Below are 25,121 nucleotides of genomic sequence, written 5' to 3'. Positions count from 1 at the left end.
TGATATGCATACTCATAACTTAGTGTACAGCCAAGCATTTTCCTAGTTTATATTTTTATATCTAAATTATTATTTAAATTGTACCTATATGAGCAACATATAATTTTAAGAAAAATATCTTAAATTTTTATAAAAAATAAAAATAAAATACACACCTTAAAATATCTACTATATTAGGTTAGGTTATATTGTAATGTATCTATGTATGCCACAAATGAAGATAATATACAGGACTGGAAACGAAGACCTTATCAGTAGCCCTAGAATGTTTTATATTGTTTTCAAAAGGTACATTGTATTTACCTAGCGCAATCTATGTACAGAAAAATCAGTTACTTTAAAATAATTAAACATTTTTTTCATACTAAAATTTTAACAATAATTAGGTATCTCTTGTTAATCTTATTAGTTATTTTGAACATATTATAAATATTAATAGGTATGTCATTAAAAAAACATCATGGTTTTCACAATGCTTGACAAATTTGTTAGCTATACAAAGAAATGTCTATTTACAAAATTAAAAATCTATGTTATATCATTTTAAACTCTTAATTCTTTAGGCTTTTAAATAGTTTAAAATGTTTAAATAGGTACATATTTATATTTTATATTTTTGCATAGAATATGGATAGTTATAAATAAAAACTAATAATAATTATCAATTTAATAGTAATATGATACATCAGGTAGCAGTTACAACTTACAGACATCATTGTACCAAACCGAAACATTTAAGAGCCATACCTCTATACCCCTCCAGTCAATCAATTCCAGTCCTGTATATCTTAGTCAGTGATAGACTAGGAATAAGTAAGGGAATGACTTATAAAATGAATAGCACAAAATTAGAATATTATATTATCACTATCATATTTCTTTCATCGACCATGACGACTTCTAGAAGAGTCTTAAAAAATGGGGACTGTTCATTTTTTATGTTTAAAGACATTTTTTAGGTATAAAACTATTTATATATTATTAGATAGGTACCCAGCTAATATTTCTATACATTTTTATGTTAAAAATAAAATATATTCTCAGTTGGATAGTTTATTTGTTTAGCTTTCATAAATAAAAATGTATTTTGTTAATGTAATATTTTTAAAATTCTCAGATAGGTATTTAAAAGAAAAATTTGTTTTACTCACTAAACACCAGACAAATGTTGAAAATTTTTCACAATAAATAGGATGGAAGAAACTATTATAACTTAACTAAAAATTAAACAAGCTACAAATAATTAATATGACAGCAATAAAATGTTAAGATAGGCTGCAGATAATAAAAGACCATATGGCGTGATTATTTTATATTTGTTATTATTATAAATAATCAATATTCCCACCACTTAAATATTGTTTCTTATCATCATAACATTGAAAACAAAAATAGCAGCTACAATTCAATCTTTTCTGATATTGGCATCTAAATCCCTTAGTCATAGATCCATGCAAATTCTTATAACAAAATAATAATAATTTTAATAATTCACTCAAAGGTTCAAGGAAATCCATTAATTTTCCCTTCCACACAAGATCTATAAAAAAAACATACCAAAACTAGCTGATCGGGTTGTTGTATCTCTACAGTATGAAGTATTGGAGATTGTACCATATCCGTAAACTGATAGAATGTTGGCAATAGATATCCCTCATAGTTACAAAATTATAAAAACTGAAACAATGCAATGACCAATACCCAATAGGTCTTTTGCTAGACTATTTCCTCAGGTTGCATTAAACAATCCTTTTCAGGGCCACAAAATATAGCTTCAATACTACTTATATATATATATATATATATATAGCCCTTATTGTATACATTTTTATTTATGTAATACATTATTTTTCATTTTTCTTTAGCGATTGTGATTGAATGTTATTGAATGTTAAATAAAGAAAATATATTGTTACTATATTTTTAAAGGGTTTGTTCCTAAAAACAAGTATTTTATTCTAATCTATAACAATATTGTTTCATTCGAGCACATAACAATAAGAGTTATTATTTATAATAAATTTATTTTTATATTTTAAATAGGTAGGTACATTAATATTAAATCTTGGTAAAATGAATAAGTATTCATTTAGATATGAATTAAAAACTAAGGGCCAGTTCTACCATCTCCGATTTAAGTTAACCGGATATTAATCGGCCGAATTTGACTGGTTAAATATCGGTTATCAGCTGATTAAGCATAATCAAAGTTTAAGTTTAGCTGTACAACTGGCCCTAATTAACTATAATATTGTTAATTAACATTAGTTTATTGCTCTGTCTGAGGATAATGATATGATTAAATCATAATGATTTATTTAAGTGATAATATATGCAACACTTTTCTAGAGACTGTCTTCAAGGCCACAGTTACCAGATGTTGTCGCCAATACACACAGTGTCTATACCCTGACAGAAGTATAGTGGCTTCCTAACGTTTCCAAACCATAAGTAAATAATCAAGTAAATAATATATACTAAATATAATTTTTATTAAATATAATATATAATAAAAATGATACAGATAAACAATAATTCTTCCAGTTTCTCATCATCACAAATACAGGGATACTGGACAAACTATTGTTTTTAATAAATTATAGACATATATATCCAAGAATCTAATGGTTTAGACATACAATGAGACGAGAGGAAACAAGCTAAGCAGCAGTTTAATATAAGCCAATAGGCATGAAATCCAGAGACAAACCCAAGAAACAATGGATAGATGGAAAGCAACAAGATCTAGAGAGGTTATAAGTAACCGATTGGAAGAAAAGAATACAGTATCGTGATTATTGGAGATCAGTGACGGTGGTAGCCAAAACTTTTACAGAGTTGTGAAGTCACATACATATTATATAATATAATTCACCAAACAAAATAATGAAATCAAGATTTTCTACATGATTTGTACAAAATAATAATAGAGGTTTTATGTATCTAATACAAACTGAAGGGATGAAATACAAACAATAACCACATTTTTTTGTAGGAATAAAAGGCAAGGTAATTAGTCTATTATAGTTATTATTTATATTGTTTCTGAGGTAGTTTGATAAGTTAAATTATTTATATTTTTTATATTAAATTATTTATCTTTCCTTACACTAGGTTAGGAACCCCCATCCAACTTGAGATCCATCAGGTGGTTAAGTGCATTTTTTTCTTGGATTTTATAGATTTGATTATTATAATCTAGGTGATACATTTAGAAGAGCTTTAAAATGTTTAATCCTGTCCACTAACATACACAGTAAAAAATATATTTATTTAAATATTAAGTTTTATTTTTGATATAATATTTGGGTAGGACAATTTAGTCTTGATTTTATAAAAGAAATGTAATTCGTAACTTAAAATATGACATCAAAATTGAATGAATGAGAGCCAGTTCAAATTAATTTTGAATACCTTAAAAAAAAATCCGAGTCTGAACATGCATTTTATGAAGGTAATGCAATAAATTATATTTTATATTGAACAGTACCTATGTTAAGTATTTGTTTATTTTAATTTTAGTATCAAATACAAAATTGACAGTATGTACCTATAGGTAATCAAAATAATGAACTAAGATTTATTTTTATAATATTTAAATTGAATAAGTGGAAGAGTGGAACTAAGTAGATCATAATATAAACTGCAGTTAATGATCTTATAAGATAAACTGGGAAATAATTTATATCCATACCTAACTATTAACTGATGTAACCAAATAAAATCATAGATAATCTAACCTATTAATTTAATTCTAGGGCTGGTTCTTACAAAGTCTGTTAACAGTTAACTGACGGTTAGTGGGATTTTTACCAGCAGATTCCTGCTGGTTAAGTGTCGGTTAACTTTAACCTAACATCGTAAGAACCGGCATATATTTAGTACTTTTTAATTAAAACCCAAATTAAATAAGTTTATATACATATTTTAAATGTATTATTTATCCAAGTGTTGATAACAAATCAACTTAATAATGCTAATAAGCTACCCAAAGAAGGCAAAAATTCAATATTCATTGTAGTGACAAAAAAAAAAAATGTAATAAACCAATATAAATGCAATGTTAAGCAACTACAAATACAAAGTATTTTCAAGTTATATAGAATAAATTTAGTAATAAAATATAGTATTATGCTGTTGTTTTGGAATGTGCGTATAACAATAATTTGGTAAATCGATTGCATTACAATCAGCTAATAAAAATATGAATCATTTGAGTGTTTCATTTAAAAATCAAATAGTTTACATTTAATCATTCATAAATAAAAAGTAGGTAAGTAAGTACATACCTATGCAAATTTAACAACACAATATAAAGCTAAAACTATTAAATGACAACAACTGTTTAATAGAAAACATTGATTAAGACTGCATCACTATAGATCGGGGAGACAATTATTGAGAATTAAGATACAATTAAAATTTAAATGCTTTGTAGGCATTTTATATCATTAACACAATCTGTGAAGTTCTAAGATAACATTTGGCATCTTAATAACAATATACAAAAATGCCAACAACTTGATCTTGACATTCTACTGTTACTGAATATTTTAAATTAAATATATTAATTTTAGTGGAATTTAGGCTGCAACTACTAATATTGCATGGTAATTTTATCTATTTTCCGAAGTCAATCCAGAAAACGAAGATAAATATTGTGATAACATTAAAATTGAGTTCTACCTATCTATTTACCTTCATTTCAAATATTTTAACATCTACAATTGGTCAATTTAGTTCGAACTCAAATAAATTTTTAGGCGTTATTATTATTGGTCAAGGGTGTTGAAAAATTAATTCTTTGATGTTAAATATTACTAACTTGAATACATCCCTTCGTAGGTTTTCCTTTGATGACTTGGGTTTTGCCCTCGATTGTTCATGCTCACTGTGATCGTTTGTGCGATGCTACGTTAGCGCCGAACCTCGGTATTCCGGTAGTTGACGATATTAACCTGGCCAACATATCGTATCAGTCGTGATTCGTCGATGGACGAACCGATCGGGAAATAATCATCACAAATAAATACGAAGCGTACGAAACGCGATTAGGATGGATAAAAAATCAAATAATGAATATATACGGTTGGCAGCCAGTGCCAAATTGGGATGGGCACAAATTATGTATATAAAATATACAAAATTGCGATAAAAAATTAACTATTTTAAATAATACGACAACTAATACTAACACTATATAGACGATAACACAAAAAGTTTAGAAAATAAAAAAAAGAAGCAATTCGTGTTTTTAATAAAAAAAAAATTGATATAAAATGGGTTATAAGATTTGACGTTTTACACAGCCATATTGCATACGAAATTTTTAACAATACGCACGATGCAGTCACTAGCCACTGCAAGCTTGTTTGTCATGTGAACGGGGGGAAAATCGGTGCCACCAGACCGGCCAACCTCTATGGTGGTAAGTGGTAACTATCGAAAAACTCGATTAAATTTGATGTTTTCAAATCCGAAAATGGATATAAAAATAAATCGTTTGTACTGCAATTGTCATGGAATTAAAATTAAAAACGTTGAGACAGAAATTTATAATTGATGATTATCAGAAACTAAAAACTATAGGTACATTTATTTACCAGATTATTTCTTGCTATTTCGATTATTAATTCTCAACGCCACACATCGAACATGTAGCTGAGAACCACTGAAAAATGCTATGATTGTGGAACTTTGAAAACGACTGATAAGTGATAACCGATGATAGCGTCAAGCCGTCACTGGTCACTGCCGTCTGTCTCACTGGCCGCTGGATCCAGTGGGTTGTGGACTTGTGGTTGTGGACCCTGGTTGATTGTTCAATTCAACGAATGTGAAATAATATATTAAACTAAGATTTATTATCTCTAATTTATTTACCGTAAATCGGTTGCTGCACGGAAATGTCAGAAACTTATTAAATTAGACAGAAATATGAAAGTACAAAAATAACGGACATAAATTATTCAATATACTTATTTATATTATTTTATTTTACTACCAACGAGAACATTATTTATTATTATTAATTGTCAAACAAAACGGTTGTTTTCGAAATCCAAGTATATCTAACTATACTAGCCAATAGGTTGTTTATGATCAAAATTGTAAATTACCAATAATTTTTATATTTTTTTATTAAATAATTGTGTACATACCAATATACCATAATATGTCGATGATTTCACGTAGTACACTCATTATTTCTAAAATGATACTGAAAAAAGCTTGTTTATGTTTACTATTAACGGTTTTGAAAATAATTTCTTTATATAATTTGAAAACATTAAACTACTCGCAGAGTAGTCAAGTGCGTACCTTGACTACCCACAATAAAACTTACTATCATATAATATTTCATATACATATAAATAATAAATTAGGTGATAATCGATACTGCTACTAAGTGCTACATAGTATTTATAATTAATTCTGGGTTCTGGGATGAATTCAGTCTAGCTTCGAAGCGATGTTTGAGAATATTTTTTTTAAAACGTATTTTAACGTTCTTTATATAATAGTAATTTCAAAAAAAATTTAAAATTTTCTGTAAAAGTTATGATCAAAAAATTTCAAAATAATTTTAGATTCTAAGTGGAGTGATATGTGTTGATTTTACAATGATGATTTGTTTTTTGTATGTTTGTCATCCCTTTTTGGGGCAGTAAAAATGATTCGAATTTCTTCAAAAGCATATTTTCTTTTACTATAGAAAAGTGAATCTAGTTGGTGCAATCTGCATTCAAGAGGTAAAAATTTTAAATATCCATAATAGTTTACAAAAGTGGTAAGGAAAACAAACAAAAATTAATGAAAAACTGAGATTTTTACTGCACAAAACCAATTTTCGAAAAATTCGATTGTGTTTGTTATTAGTGTAACTCGAAAACTAAAAAGAACTGCATATAGATGAAATGTTCACTGAATGTTTATACAAGCAATTTCCACGCATCATACCATTTTCGAAACCTTTTTAAGATATTTATAAGCATATGAAAAATTCGAATTTTTATTATGGAATAAAAAATCAAAAAACGGAAAATTTCATAAAATATATAGATAAATAACTTAAAAATTGTTAAAATATTTTGAAAATTTTATCAAATATAAAATTGATAAAATAAACATATAGAGTACATTTCAAGTTTATTTAGTTCATTTTCAAGATATTCGTTTTCGAATAACAAAAACATAAGAATATAGGTAAGTACAAGAAAAATTAGCGAATATCCAATGTTGTAATTCAAATGCTCATAAAAATTTAATTTGACTTGAAAAGTAGACATTTTTTATTTGATAGAAGTAGGAAAACTCATTAGAATCTTGTATTGAATTTTAAAATCTTAGATTTAAGAGAATACATTTTTATGAATTTCTAATTCAAAATAAATTGCACATTTTTGAGGTTTTTTTGTATTTGGTTATAATTCGAACTGAAAATGCTTATCAAAATAAATTGTGACTATACATTTTTAATATTTTTTAGCTACATTATAACAATAAATTAAGAGACTTGTAATATATTTTGAAGTTTTTATAGGTACCCAGCGAATACAATTTTATTGTGATTTATAAAAGAAAACTGAATAAATTGAAATTTTCAAATGTTTATAAATAACTTAAAAAGATTTGAAATATTTTGAAAATTTTTGAAGTATAGAAAATGTCAGTATAAGCATTCAGTGAAAAATGTATGTGTCTACGATAATTTGTTTTAGAGTTACACCAATATCTAACATTATCTCAAAAATTGATTTTACGTAAAAAATCCCGTTTTTCCTTATTTTTTTTCTCCCATTGCTTATACTCGTAAAAACTATTAGGAATTTTAAAATTTGACCTTCCAAATGCACCAACTAGATTCAATTTCCATTTTTCCAAACGAAAAAACTAATTAAGTTAAAAAACAATAATGATAAATAAAAAACACACATCATTGTAAAATCAATCCGTTAGAATCTAGTATAAATAATAAAAGTATATTATTTTTGAAATTTTTTTTTTTAATTTTAACCTATAAATTAATTAACAAATTTTCATACGATTTTCTGATTCTAATGTAAATCAAAAACCATTTACCGTAGTCTGTAACTCCATAAGTATTTGAAATTTTCATAAGATGTTTATGTTTGTTAGGTACTCATTGAGATACAAAGGTTTCCAAAAAATATCAAACATTTACTTTTATCATACTGCTTCTAAGATGGAACTTAATCCAGTTTAAACTTAGAAAAAAATCATAAACATATTATTATGGTTAAGTTAAATAACTCATTAAATCATTGTATACATCCATAATTTATAGTTATCTTATTGCTAGCTACTCTCGATCTTATTATTACCTATTGGCTATTAGGAACTTGCCAAGTTAGTTATTTCACCCGCACAGCCGAACTTGTTCAATTGGTTAAAAGTTAGAGGTAGTTATAGGTAATAGCTATTATAATTATATAGTAGGTAAATCGTACGAATTCAGCAGAGCGATGAATGTATTGATTTTACAACGATGTGTGTTTTTTTTTTCGTATCTGTATACACGATTAGTTGTCGAAATAGTGTTTCGATTTTCAACTTCAGTAGCTTTTTCCGCTTGGAAAGTGAATCCAATTGGTGCACTAGAGAGTTCAAATTTTGAAATTCCTAGTAGTATTCAAAAGCACCGGGAATAACAAAAAAAGTTAAAGAAAAACGAGAATTTTTACACAAAATCAATTTTTGAGAAAGTCGATTTTAGTCTTTAGATATTGGTGTATCTCTAAAAGAATTACCGTAGAATGTATGCATACAATTTTTACTGAATTTTTAAATTGAAATATTCTATATTTGATTGAATATTCAATATATTTCAAATCTTTAAAAGTTATTTATGGACATCTGACATTTTTAATCATAGTAGTTTTTTTTTTTATAAATGACAATTAAATTTTATTCGTTGGGTAAAAAAACTTCAAAATTTAATACAAGATTTCTAATATATTGTTACAATGGTAGTTAAAAAATATTGAAAATATACATATAGTCACAATTTCTTTTAATAAGCATTGAAAGTTTGAATTTTTACAAAATACGTAAAAATCACGAAAATTTGCAATTTATTTTGATTTAGAAATTTATGAAAATTCATCTTTGTAAATATAATATTTGAAAATTCAATACCTAGTAATATATTACTTTTGTCAAATAAAAAATGTCTTCCGGAACGTCCAATTAAATTTTTATTAGTATTTGAATTACAACATTGAATATTCATTCTATTTCTCTATAATTGTATTATATAATTTTATATTTTTATTTTGATGTTATTCAAAAACGAATAATTGTAGAAACTTGAAATTTACACCGTGTGTCTATCGACCAATTGGATCTTTTTTTATAGTTTAAATTATTTAGTAGATATTTTATAAAAAATGTTGATGAATCTTTTTTTTAAATTTGAAGTAGTAGGTAATTACTCAGCTATTACAATTTTAATAGTCAGGAATAAGAATAGGCAATGGTCGGTATACTCGTATATTATATGGTCGGCCCGGGCCCATTATATGAGATTTTGCTGAATTAAAAATATATAATATATTGTATACGCGATGGGTAAAAATTAAAACTAATCCACAGAAGTATAAAATTGTAAATAATATTGTTTTATACATTAGTGAATGAATTGCAATATTAGTATTATATGATTACGTAAAGTAAAATGTATAACATACGTATAATTATTACCAGCCCACAAATGGTGTTATAAATTTGGGTTTAACAGAGACTGTCTGTCATATATCTATAGCAGATTGCCAGAATACTCACAGAAAATTAGCAGAATATATAGGACTAGAAAAAAAGATTATAATTTTGATGCATTTTGTCATTTGTGGTATGTTGGATGATTTGGCATTTTTGTCACTAAATGGGTTACAAGGTGTTGACTTTTAGGTTTTACATGAGTAATATGACGATACAGGTCACTACGTATCGCTTGTATCTTAAATATGATCTAAGGCGTGCACAGTTGCACCTATATATATTGAATATGTAACTTTTTGAACATATAAAATTAAATCTTAAATCGATACCATAGCCTTCTAATATATGTTATATGTCTATGATAAATGCACTCCAATTTTTTCCTTTAAAATCTTGGTTGACCACCGAACCAATAGTTTTTGTGAATCATAGAACATTCGATTATGCCATTTAATTGGGGGATAACACCCATTGATTTGGACGCTAATCATTACCAAAAATAAAAACGAGTTTTTGCAAACCGTTCAAAAAATATTAAAACCTTTATGTGATCAGTTAAATACTAATCAAATATTGAGATGTACACGTTTAACAAAAAATATTACTTTAATTAAAGGAAACGGTTGTCTAATATAAGTATTACATAAACCTATTTTTTTTCGTAGGTATTACCTATTATTAACATTTGATATTAATATATTATGTATACCGTATACATTTACCAAAATTGACTATTTTTTATGTTTGATATTGTAATCTAAATTTTTTTTAATACTTATTTTTATTATAGGGTTATTTTTTTCGGGGTTGTTTATTAGGCAAATCGTAATTGAGGATCTGATAGTATATAGATGCAATATTGGATCTAGACGTCGTCTAATATATTTGTTATAGGATTATAATACATATATTATACTTTGATCAATTATTAATATATATATTTTATAGGATTAAGTTTTCAAATATTCATAGCACCGTATCTTTAAAACCCATTATCATACTACTCAGTGACGGCTGCATCTGAATTCCGTTTCAAGAACCATTTTTCATATCAAATATATTACCTGAGAAAATTAATTAAATTTAATGTTAAGAATTATTTGATTTATTTTTAAGTAATAAATTGAAACTTTGTTAAGTACCTATTGAAATCTTTAGCTTTGAAGATTTATATTACTTAAATATTAACGAATAATGAAAATGTCAGGGGCGGCTCTAGAGCCTTGGCTGGGAAGGGACCCAGTTATAATTTCACAAAACTGTATGATAAAAAGATTATTTATAGAATAAGATTATAACAATTATTCTTATCAAGATAATAAACTTGGTATTTACTATTTACTATTTTAGTAGTCCGTACAGAAATGTGTGCTACGTAATTCATGTTTTAAACATGGGTAATAAGATAATAATATAATAGTATCATACCTTAGTATAGAGTATTTAATTTATAGCATTATAGGTTCTTCATAATAGAGATCGGTACATCGTATATGTATAGCTCTATCTAGTATCTACATTATACTTGTGCGTGTCGTACAATAGTCGATAATCAATATTATAATATTCTTTTTTTGTTAATAATTTTTTTTTTATAAACAAATTTAATTATAAATTTTTTTATAAAGACGGGTTTGGGAGAGGCCGCAGCAAATAGGGCCCCCTTGGAGCCGCCAAAGATGTAAGTAGGTACCTAACGTAATGTAATGTCATTGATAAACATTAAAAATACATTTTCAATTTTTAATGGGTTTGTTTATGTAATCACTTTTAATCAAAATATTATAATTAATACTTAAATACTTTATATATGAAAAAATTTTTTGCTGTATAATTTCTTTGGCAGTTGGCATATTCAACTTAGTTTTGTTAGGGGTTTCTTGTATTTGACATGATTAGGCCATTCATATTTTTAGATGTAACAATGATTTCAGTAAAACAAATGAATAAATATACATATTAGGTGGTATTATGGTTAGGTTTGCTATATTTATCTTAATAACATTATAAAATATATAATATAGAAATGTAAAGTATAATATTGTTTATACTAAATTGTTCGAATTTTGTATGGAGAAGTTAATAGTATTTTATCTAATTCCTGAAAAAAAAAAATGGTATTAAAATAAGTGTAAGTATAAAATCCAAAATAACTAATCACATGCAAGAATCTATAAAATTAAAGTTTAATCAATACATTTATATAAGTTAATTTAAATCTAACAAAAGATTAATAACACTACAATAAGAATGCTATTTAATAATTTTTATTTATTTTACCTAGTGTTTAAAAATCAAAGGGGAATAAATTATGATAAATATCTAATTTTTAATTCATAATAACTAATAAGTAATAAAGAATAACTATTGTTTATTACTCACAATGTTTGACTGGCGATTAATATCATTCTGTTTTACTTTATTATATATTACAACTCCCGCAATAACTATGACAGTACCAAGCCCACTTAAGAGAGTAATGGAATTTCCAAATAAAATAATTGACATCCATATGAGAAATGCACGTTTGACAGTATTGGCCACACTAAATTGTATTAAATATGAAACTTAAATTTTGAATCTAAACTATAAGACTGAAAATTAAATTAATTATTACCTATAAGTAACTGGACTTATGTAGTCCATTAGAACATATGCTGTAATACTTTGGAAATGGAAAAACACTCCATTTAATATAAACATCAGTAAAAGATATAAACTAGTATTAGAAACCGCATATTTGATGTCAACTAATACTAATGACACAGGAATTTGAATAATAATTGAAGCTAAACTTGTATAATATTGTAATTCAGCCGGTCTTAAATATAAAAACATTTAATTATAATGTATTTGAATTTTAAATTTATTTTATTCTTACGTATATTTGAATTTATCGCCACTAATCAACATTTTTGAGTAGACATTTTGTAAGCTAAAGAAAAATGTTATTATTTAGCATTAAGAGTTTGAGAAAAACAACATTAAAAACATATCATTACCACTCAGTAAAGTTGGTTGCAAGGGCAGCTATAAATCCTGGTAGGTTAAATGAAATTTCATTTGAAGAACATAATGCCAGGCCAACCATTATAGGAACTAAAGATAGGCTTACCAAAACGCTTGTTTGCTCTCCTAAAATAAAATTTTTTCTCAATTTAATATAATAAAATACATTTTATCTAACTTATATTAATATTAATTGTAAAATTCATAATTATTTCAGTGTTACATAAATTATTTGCAAGTACTAGATAAAATGCTTTTTACATTAAATATTTTTAAATGCATACTATATCTAAATAAGACAAGGACAACTGATACTGTTTTGCACTTTCTTAAACACTATAATATGTATATTAATATTTTACAATATTCACCATACCTAATAACAATTTTGAAATAAATACAGTAAATATTGGAGCTGAACTTTTAATTGTCTCTGTAAAACTTACAGCTACATAATTTAAAGAAATAAGTCCTAAAAGTACAGTGATAAATCTGTAAGCAAAAAATTACAGTACAATTTGTGAACAAAAATTTACATATATATATAAAAATAATAAAATTACCTTGTACAACCAACTAAGCACATATGAATATAAAAGTTTGGCGGTCTTTTGGATCGCTGTGTTGGTTGTTTGTACATCCCACAAGGTAGATACAGCTGGATAAAACCACATATAGTTGTCATGATCATTTGAGATGCTCCTTAAATCACATCAAAACCAAAATTTGAACATTAACACACTCAACAATATGAGTGATAATTATATTTACCCAGTACTGTAGGATCTCCATTTAGATAGGAAAGGATATACTTGTTCAAAAATAATGTACATCCGCTGAAGAAATACCACAATACCAAGAATGCGATGGCCCTGAACGAGTGTAAGCCATCTTCCACTCGTTTCTCAGCAATGGTAACAGATTTTGGCAGCTGAGTCATAAATGTCCGCTTTATATCACATTAATACAAGAACAACAAAATTAAAACAAACTAAAACTAATAACTACATGGTAAGTAAGAAGATGTGTCGGTAAATATGAGTAGGTAAGGAAAGTGTCAATGAGTAAAATGTATTTAGGAAAATCTTTTTATCGAATAAGAGACACGTCACGAAAAAACGATACCTATTTCAAAAAATGTTTTTAGCTCATCGTTTTGAGTCTTATCTTATCATTCCTAACGATACTTATAATTATATGTTGTTTTGTATACAAACAAGAACATAGAACCGTAAATAGGTTCGAAACCGGTAAGTATGTTAGTATCAAGTTGAGTGTTAATTATTGATTACGAAAACGGTGATTTTCCATTGTCGAATAAATATAACCACAGAACAATATAAAATGTTTGATATAACGTAAGTATATTGAAGTTCATAATATATTTTAGTTGTTATTTGACATATTGAAATATGTGTGCCTCTGTGGTGTTAGCCTGCACTTGAGTTGTGATGGGTGTAGCGTTGCCAGACGTACAATAATTATCGTATTTGTACGATACTTATTGTTCATGTACGATGTACGATACATATAAAGAGATGGACTGCGCTTAGAGAGAGAGGTGTCAAGCCATCATTGTTAAAGAGAGAAAAATATATACTACAGGTTGGCATGGAGTAAACGACATATGTAACTTTATTATTCTATATATATATAAAAATTATAGTGATTAGTGATTACAATTTACAATCAAAATAAATTTAAACTGTAAACATTAAATAAAAATATAAAATAATTTAATAAATAATAATACAAATTTAAAAAAAAATTATAATCGTTCCAATATTGTATGTGCTGTGTAATTAAAATTAGTGTTTAAACTATTAACTTACTAATGGAAGTGTTTAAATTGTCAATAGATGGATTTGTACCTATTAAATAAAAAATATAAAGTTATTTATTAAACTATAAAATTTAAAATTAAATTAAATTAAATAAGTAACTGACATGCATAGGATGTTGACATGTTCTTTTCTAGCATATTTTCATTGCCAAATAATTGTATAGGTTCAATTATAGTAGTATTGTTCAGTTATGAAATTGTACCTAAATAAATGTATGGCTTAAACGCACTTTACCACCCCCCTCAAAATTTTCGATTTTTTTTTTCGGAACATACTTATATTAACTATTTAAGAACGATGGTGCAATCAGAATTTGTCGGTCGGACTTAGTTTCGAAGTTATGGGCTTTGGAAGTTAGCAATTTTATGTTTTTTACGCATGAGCGCAACGTTGCGTTTATCACGTCTTTTACGATTTTTTAATTTTTTTTTTTCTTGAAACTTACGTATATTAATGAGTGAAAAACGATGTTGCAGTCATCGAGAGGTCCGGAGGACCTCGAGTTGGGCGACCGGAGCCGGTAGGCGAAGGGAGCCACTCATACTTATTTTACTTTATCTGGCCATCGAGTCCGGCGACCGGAGCCGGGGGTCCCTTGAGTTTAAAGACATGAGTCATTTGTGTTAAATCAGTTTCAAATTACTTGTTAGGTCACTCACCTCTTGAGGGTGCTTTGAATAATGTATAATTTTTAATAATAACTAAGAATATTTTTACATGCCAACCTAAATAAAACAATATACATTCATACTTTTGAGTTAAATTAAATTTAAGTAAACATACATGTAGTTATAACTACATAACTTAATACTTACAATAACATAAATTAACAATGGCGATAAAACGGTTGTTCCTTGTTCCGATATCGGATATGCTGCTGCTACATTATATATTCTATTGCATAGTAAAATAATTTATGGTGGACATTTTAAATACTCTTTTTGATCCGTTATAGAAGATTATAAAATTAACAATTGATGAAAATTTAAAGTATCTACGGTTATTGAATTATGCCGAAAACTGATTTAATTATACGAGTGCATCCCATTTAATCGTTTTTATGATTATTTTAGAGTTTTGTGAATTTTAAATTGATATATTTTAAAAGTGCAATCTAGATTCAATTATATTTATTAGAAACCATGCTCAAAGTTGAAAATCGTATTAAATAGTAAACTTTGTTTTCAAAGATATATAATATACATTTACAAGAAATACTGACCAAAACAAAAAACTAAGAAAACACATAATTGTAATATAATATTATAATGTGTTCATTGCATGGCTTTGAATCTATAAAAACATATAATCTATCTACACGCCCAATAACCATAGCGTCCATATGTGAATCTAGGAATTCATAGCAGGGTGTACCTTTAAATCAAAAAGGCCTTCTGTAGTTCAAAATACCTCTCAGTTATCGTTATCACACGTTTAAAATATGTTTCCCATTTGAAATAAAATTAATAATATTAAATAATATTATTAAGATTAATTTTTATGACCTAGTTTAGATCTTAGATGCTATTTTTCATGCTGTAAAATACACATGTAATGTTTCAAAATTATTCAATTTAATAAACTACAATTATTGCAAAGTTTAATATATTATGTTACTCATTATTTTTTTTGGACATACCTACTTACAACCAACGATTAAATTGTTCGCATGTAGTTATCATAATTCATAATACTTTATATTATCATAGATATACATATACCTGGTTTGAGGATAAATCGTTATCATTACGCGATTTCATAAAAATTTAAAACTCAAACGCTCAAAACATTTTTCCTATAATGACGCTTCAAATTTTCTCTATAGCTATTTGAAGCAAAACTTGTGGAAAATTTGGTGTTGAATTTTATGACCTTAGATATAAATACAAACAATATTATGAATTTTGACTACAAAATAATTTGCAAATATTCATGGTTTTGACGAATTTTTGTCAATATGTTCAAATGCTAATAAAAATTTAATTTGAATTTCCGGTGGACATTTTTTTTGTGATAAAGATTGACAAATTTGTAAGGAATCTTGTATTAAATTTTCAAATCTTAGATTTAAAAGGAAAATTTTTTATGAATTCCTAGCTTAAAACAATTTGCGAATTTTTGTGATTATTACGTATTATGTCAAAATTCAAAATTTGAATGCTTAAAAAAAAAAATTGTGACTATGAATTTCTTTTATTTTTCAACTGCTATTGTAACAATATATTAAGAGCCTTAATAAAATAAAATTGCATCGGTGTATTGATGGTACGCCTTAGATATAAACACAAAGTTTTCTAATCTGGAACTCTGAACAAAACTAATTTTTACCAATATCTCGAACGCTGCGTATATACCTACCTTTTCTCAACATTTGTTTTCTTGTGGAATCACTGCAATTTTTCGACGACTACTTTTACCAATTTGTGTACCAAACACACACGATGACCTAGTGGCGTAGTTATGATTTGGTTCTGAGAGGGGGATATTTAATTAATTGGATAAACGTAAAGTGGGGGGATTTGCCCCCCCCAACAGGTTATTTTTTTTTTAAACATAATTCTATACACAGTTACATTAATACAAAAAATTATTTTCATAAATTCTATAATTTATAAAATAAAATCCAATTTCCGAAGTATTTTGGCTAACTCGTTTATTATCTCCTTTGAGTCCTTTGTGTCAATATGTATGTTTTTGTGGGCAGCTAACATAGTTAATCCATTCAATCGATCCTGTTTAATAACAAATAATGATTATTATGAAAATGTAATGACAATCATTTTATGACAATGAATAAAAAGTTAATGATTTTTAGTCTTACTTCAGTCATGGTATTTCTTAAGTATGTTTTTATTCTTTTTAGGGATGAAAACATCCGCTCAGGTGTTGTAGTGGATACAGGCAATGTACATAAAATTTTGATTATTATAAATATATTAGGAAATATATTAGCATACTTATTAGATTCAGTGTTGTAATTTTAACAATGTTACGTGGGTAGTAAAAGACGTCGTCACATCAAACAATAGTCGTTTTGCATCAGTGGCTATCAGTTTATCATGACAATTACGTATCGAAAAAATCACAGATGTCTATAAATATAAATTTGTAGGAAAAACACTTGGTTGATCTATGGTATTGCGTTTCGCGTATATGTATCATGTATCATGTATGATAATATGATAGGCGAATATATAATTTGAGAGCCAAGATTATATCCATAATTATAATATATTATATTTTATATGTCAATGCATTAAACTTTTAAAAAAAGGCTCTGGGGGGGATCTATCCCCATCACCCCCCCCCCCCCCCCCACCCCATAACTACGCCACTGCGATGACCGTCATCGGGCGTAACTATTAAAAAAAAAATAGAAATTCATTATAGAGGGAGGCAAGCTTATTTAATTGTTCCTCAATTTTAGATTTCATTAAACATTGATATATTTGTTAGCTATTTACGGGAGGGGACAATCCGTTCCCCTCATTGGCTATTGAAATGCTTCAACTGAATGAAATACCCACAAAGTTATGTATTGACGTATGTTTACAGACAGGACGTAGATTAGCATGTTAACGCAAAAAAAAAAAAAAGCAATACTAATATTTTGAATTGACGATAAATGTTGTTCGACATGCGATTTAGCTCATTTTATATAGACGTGTGACTTAACAAAAAACAATACATATATGTCTGACAAGTTACACCCGCATGTTCATCATATTACATCGTTAGATGAGACATAGATGTAAAATAATTTATAATTACCGATTTTAAATAGTTAAACTTTAATTTTAATGACACTTAGTGTGAGATAAATACTGATAATAATTGACAATGATTCGGACATCTGGTGAAACTGAAGAGTAGGTAGGGGGCATGAGTGTTATATGATAAACTTTTGTTCTGTATGTAATTTTCGCAAAACCGGTACAGTAAATTAATTCCCTTTTTTCACTTTTTATTAGATACGCATGTAATGACAGATAACATGTGATCATAATTATATGATAATTAGTAAAAAAATATTTGTAAATTAAAAACATGTTTAAAAAAACAACAATTTACCACATGCCTGAAATAAAATTATACAAATTATTCAATATACATATTTATATTGTGATAGAGATATGTCCAAACATACCAAACCACCTAATAACCTAACCAAGCAATTTAAATGTTTTTCACAGTAGATATGTCATAAAATATATATTTTCGAAAACTTTATGTGATATTTAAAGCCTTAAAGTTTTGTTTGCATTATCTAAACACACGACTATTTTCAAAGTATCTATATTATAGTACTTAATAAAAATTGTTTTTTATTCAAGAACATCACTTGAAAAGGATTTGCATCAGTGTATACTTGTCTAATGTCTAAGATTTCAGTTGCATATTCTTTATTAATTTATTTTTAATGTTAACTCAGAGGCAACATTTTTTAACAAAACAAAATCATCAATTTCTAATAAATTGTAGGTACTAAAGAACAATGTTTTTCAAAAACTAATTGTCATATAAATGTTTCTAATTATACTCATTTATGCATAGATTTTAGGTAATATTTCTTTTGTTGTAGTTTATACGAAAACCGTGACTTTCAAAAACCATGTATTATCATACGTTATTACAAATAATCACCACTCATATGTACGAATAATTTCATCGTATGGATAAAGTTATGCATCAACCATAACCGTTTAAAGTTTTCGTATACAAATGATGTTACAAAGTATGCCGAATTAGAATTTCATGCAAAAAATGTCCAATTTGTCATAAACGAAATACATTATTTTACCGTATACAATATACAAAACCTGTAGAATATAGACAATATTTTCACAAACCGCATACATTAATGCTGTAATAGTTTGACGCGTATATCAATAATACACATAGGTAATATCATAAAATAAATACCAATCAAATAACACAACGAATCGTTTATTCGCCTAAATGTACATTGAACTCCTACGAGTAATGTGGTATAGACATTTTATTATTTAGAGGTATAATTGTTTTACTAAGACTTGTCCTCAAAAATATTATCTGTTAATAATAAAATGGCTATACTGCATTGATTCCAGGAATTCTATGAACATTTATACGAATAACCGATTATTTGTATGTTATTTAATTGGTTTTAATTTAAAATACTACTTATGTATCGTTAATAAACTCGTCAAACTGGAATATATGTATGTGATTTGTGAAAACATTGTATATATTTTACAGGTAGTCTATTTTGTATTCGGTACATAAATTTTGATATGAAATTCTAATAATTTTATTGTCTTTTTTTAAAATTAATGTTTGGTAATATCTTTCGTATATGAACACTTTAAAAATGTATAGTTAATTTTTAACTTAAATCATACGATGAAATTATTGAAATTATTCGTACGTGTGAGTGGTAATAATTGCAACGTATGATAGTACAGGGTTTGTGAAAGTCACGGTTTTCGTATAAACTACAACAAAAGAAATATTACCTAAAATCTATGCATAAATGAGTATAATTAGAAACATTTGTATGACAATTAGTTTTTGAAAAACATTGTTCTTTAGTACCTACAATTTATTAGAAATTGATGATTTTGACTTGTTAAAAAACGATGCCTCTAAGTTAGCATTAAAAATAAATTAATAAAGAATATACAACCGAAATCTTAGACATTAGACAAGTATACACTGATGCAAATCCTTTTCAAGTGAAGTTCTTGAATAAAATACAATTTTTATTAAGTACTATAATATAGATACTTTGAAAATAGTCGTGTGTTTAGATAATGCAAACAAAACTTTAAGGCTTTAAATATCACATAAAGTTTTCGAAAATATATATTTTATGACATATCTACTGTGAAAAACATTTAAATTGTTTGGTTAGGTGTGTTTGGACATATCTCTATCACAATATAAATATGTATATTGATTAATTTATGATAATAATAAAAAAAAATGTTTTAACGATTAAATAGATAATATTATTAAAATATACATTGAATCATATATTATGATGTAAAATAATTAACATTTAATTAAGGGGCATATTACTAGAGCCACAACAAATCATTAGTAAGAAGAATTTTTTTGTCCTACTCCATAATGATTTACGTCGCCTTGCAATAACCGGGGTTATCGTTGGCTCCTTTCCATCACCATCACTACCACCGACGTCGGTGATCAGTTCCAAGGACCTAACCGATTCAGACCGTTTTGACAAGCCGCCTACAGATTCCGAGTCGACCTCACCAAACTGTATAGCAATGTTGGGCATCGATACTGCTCGAATGCCTCGAATGCGAGGTATCGAATCCTCGAGACCATCGATCTCAGACGGCTGAACCAATAGCGTAGACGGGGCAAGTTCGATCTCGTATTTTTCTGAAGTAACAGGCGTTATTATTTTCGTATTCATCAATGGAGTATCGTAACAAAATGTCGTACTCTCATAGAATATCGGGATTGGTGCTGCAAGTGGCTCGTCTGCAGTCGAGACTGAATCCTCCACCGTCGTCCACGAGTCACTGGACAGTGTATCCATCGCGACATCCTCGGGGTGGTCCTCGGTGACAGAAGATTTATGCAGCACTGGCATATTGGGCATTGAATTACATCTTCTGCTTAGCGATAAATCCACGGGTCCATGACTTTCCACTATTTTTGGCTGATTTGTACGGAGATCTGAGAAGACCTGCGACATACGATCGGTTGTGGATAGCACGAGCGGATCGCCGGCTGAAGATCTCTCCATCTCCGGAACTGAGCTAAGTCTTCCGGACGTCTGCAAATCATCTATACTTTCCAAAATGTTCTGTTTAATTCCCCGAAGATCGTCGAAAACTTGTTGCATCACATCATTTTTGGACGATGCAATTTCCGAATTATCTCCTTTCAATTCGCTGATAATTGACATGATCGTTATATATTAATCAAAATGTACGTTTATTTTTGATTAACAAAATTAAGTAACACTTAATGAAGCTCGATAGTTCTATAAGTACAAGAATATAAATAGACTTTATAACTTTTAATTACAAAAGAACGATATATGTATAATATGACGTGACCGTTACAATACTATAGTAAATTATGAATGACGAACATTTTGAATGTTTATATTTCAACACTTATTTTTACCATGGCAACAATATTTTTATTTATTATATAAATAAAATAAATAAATAAATACTAAAACTAAATAAATAAATACTAAAACTCTTTTTAATTTTAAAATGATTAGGCTCGTATCAGTATTTATATAATATTGTTTCTAGAATATTTTGTCGTACTTTTTACATTTTTTTTTTTTAAATTTGTCTTTATTTTTAATTGTTTTAATGTCTTTAGGGCGTTTTACAGTGCATATTTTAGTTATATTTAGTGCTTTAAAAGCTAAAACCTACTTATAACACATGCCTTAAATATTTAGGAAAGAATGTTAAACATTTTATTTAAAATTAATAAAAATTAAATATAATGAATATACCTACATTTATTATATGATACTTGTATAAATCAAAAATTTCCATTTAAGAAGATGTGCAATCAATTATCACTTGTAATTATACTTAAAATGTTTGCCTTATTTCATCAAGAGAATGTCGTAACAGCATGTGTTATCTCCGTTTTACAAATGTACTACATATCAAATTGTCATTCATTAGTTCCAATATTGTGCTGTTTATTATGATATTTGAACGATTGGACACATTATTGAACTCTTATAGGTAAGAAATTTATCTAGTTTCTGTCGTTGATTGTTTACAATATATTAATTTTTAAGTGAGTTATGGAAATGAGTTACGGAACTCATGTGCAATTTTCAATTATTTTTAATTTACATACTCATAACTCATTTAAAAATAAGAATATTGTAAAAAACCAACGAGAGAACACAGATAATGTTCTTACTTAAATGTTCAACAATGGGTCAATTTGCTTTATCAAAATAACAGCACACTATTGAAACTAGTAAACGAAAATTTGATATCTAGTAGATGTGTATATACACAAGACAGAGACAACACATGTGGATGAGACAGGGCCGTATTTGACACCAAGGGGCAACAAAAAAATACGCCTCATTAATCATTATACACAATACAAATTTAAATTATAAAAAAATTAGCCCCCCTCTCCTACTCAGCCGCCCGGGGCAACAGTACCCTGTAGCTCCCCCCTAAATACGGCTCTGTTAATAGGTTGCTCATATTGTATTATTATGTATCTAATTTTATATATATGTATATGTAATTTATATAATATGTACTAATTAGCAATTATTCATATCAATAAACAAAGTAACAATTTGTAAGTCATTATTGTTCTTGCTTTCTTGGTCTTGTATTGTTGTATATTTGAACCTTGCAGTCCTTGCAGTATTAATAATTTATTAATATGTCTTGGTGTTCAGTAAAATACTATGAAATAAATTTAAAAAAGAACCACAAAGATTCTAATGTACGGTTTCATAGATTCCCAAAAAATCCAGTTTTTGAGAATAAATGGATTTTAGCATGTGACAAATCAAATGTGAATGCAAAGTCTGGTAAATAATACATATTGTTAACCAGTAGCGAGGCTTGAGGTTTTTGATCGGGGAGACACTGAAAAAAAATGGCACTAATATGCCTAGACTCCCCCCCTTTTTTTTCGTGCTTGAGCCCGGCAATTATGGACATTATCTATAACTTATAAGGTAAAAAATAAATGTTCAAAAACTAAAAACAAAATTGAATTATATTTAAAAACTTAAAATATATACTAAAGATAATATTAATTAATATTTAATATAACATAATATATTGTACATAAACATAATATATGCAATAAAATAAAACACTACAAGTTTACGATGGCGCGGAGTGAGTGTGACAATCGCAACGGCAACGTATTAAATAATAAATATTAAGGATTGAGGTAATTACGAACGGCGAGACATGTCTCATAGCGTACATAGTAAACCCCACTCTGATTGACAATCCCCTGTACCCGCGTGCCCATATTTGTGAGACGTTGCGTCGCAACGTCTCTTAGATATAATACCATATTTGGAATGACCCGTATCGCCAGCTCGTACGCACGGCCGTATCGCGCGCTTCTAATCTATTTTAAGAAATCCATAACTGTACAACACTACAACGAAAAACCGATTTTAACAATACTGAAACATATACATAATATATTTTATAATATAAAATAAAATTCACATTTTCTAATATTAAATAAAACAAAATAATTATTTGTTTGTCCCGTGTTCTAATTTCTAAGTGGGGAGACGTTGTCTCTTTGTCTCCTATGACGCTTCGCCACTGTTGTTAACTATTTATTGTTTATAGTTTATAATGTTTATACAAATATATATTAAACTTTTAAATACATAATATAGTATTTAGTAGGTAGTATTTATTATAATATATAAATTTTAGTGTCGCTTTTAAGATACAAAAACTTGTTCTCTCAACTTGTGATGTTAGAAGTTTAGAATATTATGTTACAAGGTGTTTTCATTTTAGATTGTGAATCACAACTCACAAGACAAATTAAAAAATGCGCGGGTATTGATAGGAATTCTTTCCAGCTGACGTCATCGACATGCGTATCACGGAACTAAGATCATACCTAGTTATTTAGCAACATAGACATAATATATTATGTCTATGTTTAGCCATGGGATAATTATTTTGAAAAAATGATAATTATATAAGTTCTTTACGATAATATTAGTTTGAAAGTCTGGCAACACTCGCCGCCGCGACTAATTTATTTTAATATCCATAACCGTGGTTTTTAGGTTAGAAGAAAATTGAAACTCGACAGACGACAAGACAAGTAACAAGTAAAACAAAGTAACGAATTCAAACACCAACGTCAAGGACTCACGGTGCAGACAGGGTGTAATAGCTGCTTGATCCATTAAAGATGGGAAATACTGGTCAATTGAACGATTCGGTTCGTTTAGATCGGGTCATTGAAAACGAAAAGACCCGTTCATACGATTCGTTCATTTCGTTAGAACGACGAACGTATTTTTTTTTTTTTAATTATCCCGCGGCACCCGTAGGTTTCTGCCATGCCCCGGAGTGGGGGATGGTGGCACTTGATCTCCGGGCACCGTGACTTGCCCGGAGAAAAATGCCGCCCGAATGCCCGATGGTCGAGGATCGAACCCGGTACTCGGTAGCCGGTCCGGCTGAGCCACAGCCCAAAGCCGACGCTGTTGCGGTAGACCACTCGACCACCACTATAATGATTGATTATAAATACAATTGATTTATAATATTTACAATCAATGGTATAATGTAAGAACTTGGATGTTGGTATATTGATCATTAAAATGATGCTGAGTTTACCAACTAATTATTTAAAATACTAAGATTGACATATGTAGATCAAATTAAATATACTTTATTTGATATATAATCAATTATCATTATTGTTTTTGTGATCACCGACAAAACTTTAGTGTTAACGTGACGAATTGTCAGTTTTTTTACAGGTTACCCAAAAAAGTAGATA

The 25,121-nt window shown here is 27.8% G+C and overlaps 2 protein-coding genes across 2 annotated transcripts in view; both read right to left on the bottom strand.

The window, feature by feature from the left end:
* The window catches only part of LOC107170719 (eukaryotic translation initiation factor 4 gamma 3-like), a 29,346-nt gene extending 24,008 nt beyond the window's left edge, over nucleotides 1–5,338 (bottom strand). Inside the window, exon 1 of the mRNA XM_089221901.1 lies at nucleotides 4,826–5,338. Coding sequence (XP_089078027.1) covers nucleotides 4,826–4,886 — 61 coding nt within the window. The 5' untranslated portion in view covers nucleotides 4,887–5,338. The remainder of the gene's footprint in view (nucleotides 1–4,825) is intronic.
* A 6,372-nt stretch (nucleotides 5,339–11,710) lies between these two features.
* Nucleotides 11,711–14,797, bottom strand: LOC107171734 (solute carrier family 35 member E2A-like). Its single transcript, XM_089224330.1, has 10 exons — nucleotides 14,698–14,797; nucleotides 14,583–14,621; nucleotides 13,522–13,699; nucleotides 13,314–13,452; nucleotides 13,127–13,242; nucleotides 12,744–12,876; nucleotides 12,623–12,676; nucleotides 12,359–12,562; nucleotides 12,124–12,286; nucleotides 11,711–11,842 (listed from the first exon to the last, which is right to left on the bottom strand). The coding sequence occupies exons 3-10, from the start codon at nucleotides 13,688–13,690 to the stop codon at nucleotides 11,792–11,794; spliced, it is 1,029 nt and encodes a 342-aa protein (XP_089080456.1). The 5' UTR covers nucleotides 13,691–13,699; nucleotides 14,583–14,621; nucleotides 14,698–14,797; the 3' UTR covers nucleotides 11,711–11,791.
* Nucleotides 14,798–25,121: the final 10,324 nt, after the last annotated feature.

The sequence above is a fragment of the Diuraphis noxia genome, unplaced genomic scaffold (genome assembly GCF_037042655.1).
Source record: "Diuraphis noxia isolate RWA-SAM2 unplaced genomic scaffold, SU_Dnox_SAM2 contig0003, whole genome shotgun sequence".
NCBI classification, from domain to species: Eukaryota; Metazoa; Arthropoda; class Insecta; order Hemiptera; family Aphididae; genus Diuraphis; species Diuraphis noxia.
Note: the sequence above shows the minus strand (reverse complement) of the source record. Positions and strands in the feature narration are given on the sequence as shown.

Coding starts and splice junctions, on each gene's coding strand:
- LOC107171734 (XM_089224330.1), bottom strand. CDS start 13,690: ATGACTCAGCTGCCAAAATCTGTTACCATTGCTGAGAAACGAGTGGAA. Junction 12,563..12,622: donor GGCGATAAATTCAAATATAC/GTAAGAATAAAA, acceptor TTTATATTTAAG/ACCGGCTGAATTACAATATT. Junction 12,287..12,358: donor ATAAGTCCAGTTACTTATAG/GTAATAATTAAT, acceptor AATACAATTTAG/TGTGGCCAATACTGTCAAAC.